Raw genomic sequence first — 7,137 nt, 5'->3', positions numbered from 1 at the left:
AGTCAAGTTTTTCTAATCTAAGGAAAAGTATTGCCATATTTTTGTACCTCACTGTAATAACAACTGAATGTCTGTGTGTGTCTGTCTTTTCTATGTCTACTTCAAAGTCAAGTTAAATACTTTGATTAAACATTAGTAGACCGCCATAAATTCTAATGATTATTATGCCTTTTAACTTGAATTTTTAGAAGGGTGAGGGGGCGTCCAATACAGTCTATATCCATTTAACCACAGTAGGAAATTCACAAAATCTGACACACTAACATCATAAATATTTTACAAGGTCTCACTCTTCCTCTCTCCCTCTGTTATCATTCATAACCAATTAAGAAATATTACTACGAAAAAAAAACAACAACACAAAAAACAAAGTACAGGAAAATCAGTTAGTCCTACACACACACATTTGACAAACAAACTTGTACATGTATAACCAACAATTTGTGGTGTTTTTCCCACTTACCATTGTCAGTCTAATTGTGGTACAATGGGATGAGATATGAAAAAAAATAGATAGAATTAAAAAAAGTTCATTCTACAGAAAACTTTCGATTTGATATAAAATTTCCTTCTATAGACAATTTTCAACAAAAAAATGTCTTTCTCTAGAGAGAATTTTTAGCAAATTTTTGTCCCATAGAAAATTTTCTCTATAAAAATTTTAGTAAAATTTTTTCTACAGAAACTTTTAAATAACAGTTTTTTCTAATAAAAAAATTTTAATAAAATATTCTATAGACTAGACTATAGACTAGACTATACACTAGACTATAGACTAGACTATAGACTATACTATAGACTAGACTATAGACCAAACTATAGACCAGACTATAGACCAAACTATAGACCAGGCTATAGACTAGACTATAGATTAGACTACAGACTAGACTATAGACTAGACTATAGACTAGACTATAGACTAGACTATAGACTAGACTATAGACTAGACTATAGACTAGACTATAGACTAGACTATAGACTAGACTATAGACTAGACTATAGACTAGACTATAGACTAGACTATAGACTAGACTATAGACTAGACTATAGACTAGACTATAGACTAGACTATAGACTAGACTATAGACTAGACTATAGACTAGACTATAGACTAGACTATAGACTAGACTAGACTATAGACTAGACTATAGACTAGACTATAGACTAGACTATAGACTAGACTATAGACTAGACTATAGACTCGACTATAGACTAGACTATAGACTAGACTATAGACTAGACTATAGACTAGACTATAGACTAGACTATAGACTAGACTAGACTATAGACTAGACTATAGACTAGACTATAGACTAGACTATAGACTAGACTATAGACTAGACTATAGACTAGACTATAGACTAGACTATAGACTAGACTATAGACTAGACTATAGACTAGACTATAGACTAGACTATAGACTAGATTATACTAGACTATAGACTAGACTATAGACTAGACTATAGACTAGACTATAGACTAGACTATAGACTAGACTATAGACTAGACTATAGACTAGACTATAGACTAGACTATAGACTAGACTATAGACTAGACTATAGACTAGACTATAGACTAGACTATAGACTAGACTATAGACTAGACTATAGACTAGACTATAGACTAGACTATAGACTAGACTATAGACTAGACTATAGACTAGACTATAGACTAGACTATAGACTAGACTATAGACTAGACTATAGACTAGACTATAGACTAGACTATAGACTAGACTATAGACTAGACTATAGACTAGACTATAGACTAGACTATAGACTAGACTATAGACTAAACTATAGACTAGACTATAGACTAGACTATAGACTAGACTATAACTATACTATACTATACTAGACTATACTAGATAGACTATAGACTAGACTATAGACTAGACTATAGACTAGACTATAGACTAGACTATAGACTAGACTATAGACTAGACTATAGACTAGACTATAGACTAGACTATAGACTAGACTATAGACTAGACTATAGACTAGAATATAGACTAGAATATAGACTAGACTATAGACTAGACTATAGACTAGACTATAGACTAGACTATAGACTAGACTATAGACTAGACTATAGACTAGACTATAGACTAGACTATAGACTAGACTATAGACTAGACTATAGACTAGACTATAGACTAGACTATAGACTAGACTATAGACTAGACTATAGACTAGACTATAGACTAGACTATAGACTAGACTATAGACTAGACTATAGACTAGACTATAGACTAGACTATAGACTAGACTATAGACTAGACTATAGACTAGACTATAGACTAGACTATAGACTAGACTATAGACTAGACTATAGACTAGACTATAGACTAGACTATAGACTAGACTATAGACTAGACTATAGATTAGACTACAGACTAGGCTAAATATATAACATTTATTCCAACCCACCGTGTATCGATATGTTCCTCATATAGAAAATATTTAAGGAAAAATTAAATGTAAAAAGGCCTTCTAAGGGGCATATTTTGCAGACCTTTTCCTGACTTTCTTCAAACTAATTTCCTATTGGATTTTGGCACTTTTTTCCAAAGAAATTTCTAGAAAACTTAAGAAAGAGAAACTAGAAACAAAAAGTCTAAAATTTTTCCGAAGTTATGATTTAGCCTCTAATAAGGCCTCAAAACTTTTGTCCTTATAATATAATTTCCTTCGAAAGATGTCAGTTCTAATGCGTGTTCGAGTAAATGTTTTGTGTATTTAAGTTTTTACGTAATTCTCTACTCCTTCTTCAGTAGACATTTAATCAATTAAAGAGGATTGTAGGTATAAATGTGTAAATTACTTTTATTATTTTTCCGTCAGTTACTCATTTGCACACCAACACACTTGTTGTTTGTTTTGTAGGTGAAAAGTTGTTCATTTTATTGTTGTTGTTTTTGTTGGGGTTAAAGTTAACTAAGCACTGTCATAACGTTGGAAATATTTTAAATTTATCCCTTGAGACTGAAAAACAACAACTTTTAATTGGTTTCCTAAAACACATACACACTCATGTGGTGCTTCCGTTCATTCACAAAAATTCTCTAATGAAAGTAATGAGAAAGTGTTATTGCACTTAATGTCACATTGTAGCATAATTTTAGGCTTTAATTAGGACAAAGTGTGTGTTAAAAGTCATAATTTCTCAAAAACCAAAAAAAAAAAACAGTTGCGGTCAAATGTCTCATTGACTTGGGGTAATTAATGTGCACACAAACAGCAGAACATCCGCAGGAATTCAGTGTGCGTAATAAGTAATACTACGTACATACACTTTAGTAATGTGGGTAAAAGTAATAACAAGGAAATTCTACTATGGGATCCCACACCCCTTTGTAAAATTCTACATATTACTTCCTGCTTTTGATTGTTATTTAAACTTTTCCAAGTATAGATTTACATCTCAAGTATTCAGCTAAATGCCAACACCATCACCCATTGGGCGTAGGTGTCCATTTTTGTCCGCAAACTATTATTAATGGTTGCGATAAAGTGTTTTGACGGTTAATTATGTTCGCAGCATGATTTTAAGGTGAAATGTAAGGAGTTGATTGTAAGTGTTTTTGAGAATATATCACGTTATGTGGTTGTTATTGACACAATATTGTTGTGGTTTTGTCCATAAAGTATTAGAAATAAATCTTAAGCGATGATTTTAAAATTCATTTAATTTGTATGAACAAATAACAGAGATTTACTTAAATATACATTTATACCAACTAACTAGACTATAGACTAAACAATAGACTAGACTATAGACTAGACTATAGACTAGAATATAGACTAGACTATAGACTAGACTATAGACTAGACTATAGACTAGACTATAGACTAGACTATAGACTAGACTATAGACTAGACTATAGACTAGACTATAGACTAGACTATACTAGACTATAGACTAGACTATAGACTAGACTATAAACTAGACTATAGACTAGACTATAGACTAGACTATAAACTAGACTATAGACTAGACTATAGACTAGACTATAGACTAGACTATAGACTCGACTATAGACTAGACTATAGACTAGACTATAGACTCGACTATAGACTAGACTATAGACTAGACTATAGACTAGACTATAGACTAGACTATAGACTAGACTATAGACTAGACTATAGACTAGACTATAGACTAGACTATAGACTAGACTATAGACTAGACTATAGACTAGACTATAGACTAGACTATAGACTAGACTATAGACTAGACTATAGACTAGACTATAGACTAGACTATAGAGACTATAAACTAGACTATAAACTAGACTATAACTAGACTATAGACTAGACTATAGACTAGACTATAGACTAGACTATAGACTAGACTATAGACTAGACTATAGACTAGACTATAGACTAGACTATAGACTAGACTATAGACTAGACTATAGACTAGACTATAGACTAGACTATAGACTAGACTATAGACTAGACTATAGACTAGACTATAGACTAGAAGATAGACTAGACTTAGACTAGAGATAGACTAGACTTAGACTAGACTATAGACTAGACTATAGACTAGACTATAGACTAGACTATAGACTAGACTATAGACTAGACTATAGACTAGACTATAGACTAGACTATAGACTAGACTATAGACTAGACTATAGACTAGACTATAGACTAGACTATAGACTAGACTATAGACTAGACTATAGACTAGACTATAGACTAGACTATAGACTAGACTATAGACTAGACTATAGACTAGACTATAGACTAGACTATAGACTAGACTATAGACTAGACTATAGACTAGACTATAGACTAGACTATAGACTAGACTATAGACTAGACTATAGACTAGACTATAGACTAGACTATAGACTAGACTATAGACTAGACTATAGACTAGACATAGACTAGACTACTAGACTATAGACTAGACTATAGACTAGACTATAGACTAGACTATAGACTAGACTATAGACTAGACTATAGACTAGACTATAGACTAGACTATAGACTAGACTATAGACTAGACTATAGACTAGACTATAGACTAGACTATAGACTAGACTATAGACTAGACTATAGACTAGACTATAGACTAGACTATAGACTAGACTATAGACTAGACTATAGACTAGACTATAGACTAGACTATAGACTAGACTATAGACTAGACTATAGACTAGACTATAGACTAGACTATAGACTAGACTATAGACTAGACTATAGACTAGACTATAGACTAGACTATAGACTAGACTATAGACTAGACTATAGACTAGACTATAGACTAGACTATAGACTAGACTATAGACTAGACTATAGACTAGACTATAGACTAGACTATAGACTAAACTATAGACTACGATAGACTATACTTATATACTAGACCTAAGACTAAACTATAGGACTAGACTATAAGACTCGACTATAGACTAGACTATGACTAGACTATAGACTAGACTATAGACATACTAGACTAGACCTATAGACTAGGACTATAGACTAGACTAGAGACTAGACTATAGACTACACGATAGACTACACTATAAACTACACTATAGACTAGACTAGAGGACTACACTAGAGTGTCCGGTCTATAGACTAGACTATAAATTAGACTATAGACTATATATGTATGTATGTGGGACGTAGGAGACATCAAATCGAATATACACCTTTACCAATGTCTCTAGTGGAACTCGATCAAACGATCTTCAGTCTGACAGACTACAAACTCTATATACCTACTTTAGGCTTAAAAAGCTTTAAAGAGAATGAAATTGTCTGAATCAGATCAAAATTTTCTACATAAACTGAGTCTTTACCGAACAAATCAAAACCAATCCCAAAGTTCCAGTGAAAACAGGTCTAATATTATATTATATGTATTATTTCAGGTTCTATTCTTAAGTAATAATAAACAATTTGTCACAAAAAGTGGACTTAGTTCTTTTCCATTAATAAAATTAAAATAAATATTTATTTCATTTATCGTTACAGTTTTCCCCTTTAAATCAATCAACTAAAACACAATGCATATGACAATTTCCCTCAATCAGCCTTGGGCCTATTTGTTCACCCTACAAATTTACTGGCTATGACTCTACTAAGCACAAATCTAGGAACGGTCTGTGCTAATGCTGTTACTCCCGAAATTCCCACAGTTAGCGACAATGAAAATGAATTTATGATGGATAATGATGATGATATGGTGCATTCATGGGATAAGAGAGAGGCACAAACATGGGGTGATTTATGCATCCATGGGGTAAGAGGAAGCCAATTTTGATAGCGCCATGATGGAAAATGGAGAAGTGGTGCCAGTATTGGCATTTTTTTGCAAATCCCGCCGCTAACTATGAAAACAATGATGTCGAAAATGAGAATATTCTGAATGAAAAGAGAGGTTGGAAGAAAATGAATGTTGCCTGGGGTAAGAGACGTAATGCTGGACCCTACATGAATAGAGGTGAGATTTCGTTAGTTTAGTAACTGCAAGTAATTGTTAAAATTTATTATATATAGATTTTGTACCTTCTGCTGCAGGCGCCAGTTCGTGGGGTAAACGTGAACCCAATTGGATAATTTGAAGGGAATGTGGGGCAAGCGGGCCGGCAATAAGGAATGGCGTAAATTAGCTGGTAGCTGGGGTAAACGCTCAGGACAATTAGCTGAAAAAACCAATAAATTCGGAAAAAACCATAAGACAACAAGGATTCTATATGTAAAGTAATTAAAAAAACCTAAAACTAAAAAACTATAGTGGCTGCTGGTATTTTGAAAATAATTTAAACACTTTTTTAAACTTTAGTAGAAAACAACATGAAATATGAATTAATATGTATAAAAAACTAAATCCAAAATATATATACTATTATACAAATAACTAAATATATTAGTAATAAGTTCAAATATTAATATCAATAAATAAATAATATATAAAATATTCAATATTATTAACATTTATTTAAAACTTTATAATTATGTATTTGAAAGTAATTAAATAAAATTGCATGAAAGCCTTTAATTATTTCCTATTACATGTATTTAGTTAAAACATTTTCCTTAACAAAACAATGTAAAATATTTAAAAACTTAAAACAGTATTATATGTAATTACAAATAAAGTTGTAATGATTATAATTTT

The 7,137-nt window shown here is 31.7% G+C and overlaps 1 protein-coding gene across 1 annotated transcript; it reads left to right on the top strand.

Moving 5' to 3' along the window:
• The first annotated feature begins 5,996 nt into the window (after nucleotides 1–5,996).
• On the top strand, nucleotides 5,997–6,725 carry LOC119610197 (prothoracicostatic peptide). The gene is given in 4 exon segments (XM_037965316.1): nucleotides 5,997–6,277; nucleotides 6,280–6,459; nucleotides 6,516–6,569; nucleotides 6,572–6,725. Coding segments are annotated over 4 exon segments (576 nt in total). The 5' UTR covers nucleotides 5,997–6,087; the 3' UTR covers nucleotides 6,724–6,725.
• Nucleotides 6,726–7,137: the final 412 nt, after the last annotated feature.

Source organism: Lucilia sericata, unplaced genomic scaffold, assembly GCF_015586225.1.
Source record: "Lucilia sericata isolate MDLA Ls3-8-SP2 unplaced genomic scaffold, ASM1558622v1 Contig001137F_arrow, whole genome shotgun sequence".
NCBI lineage: Eukaryota > Metazoa > Arthropoda > Insecta > Diptera > Calliphoridae > Lucilia > Lucilia sericata.
The sequence above is the reverse complement of the archived record's forward strand: the minus strand, read 5'-3'. Positions and strand labels throughout refer to the sequence as shown.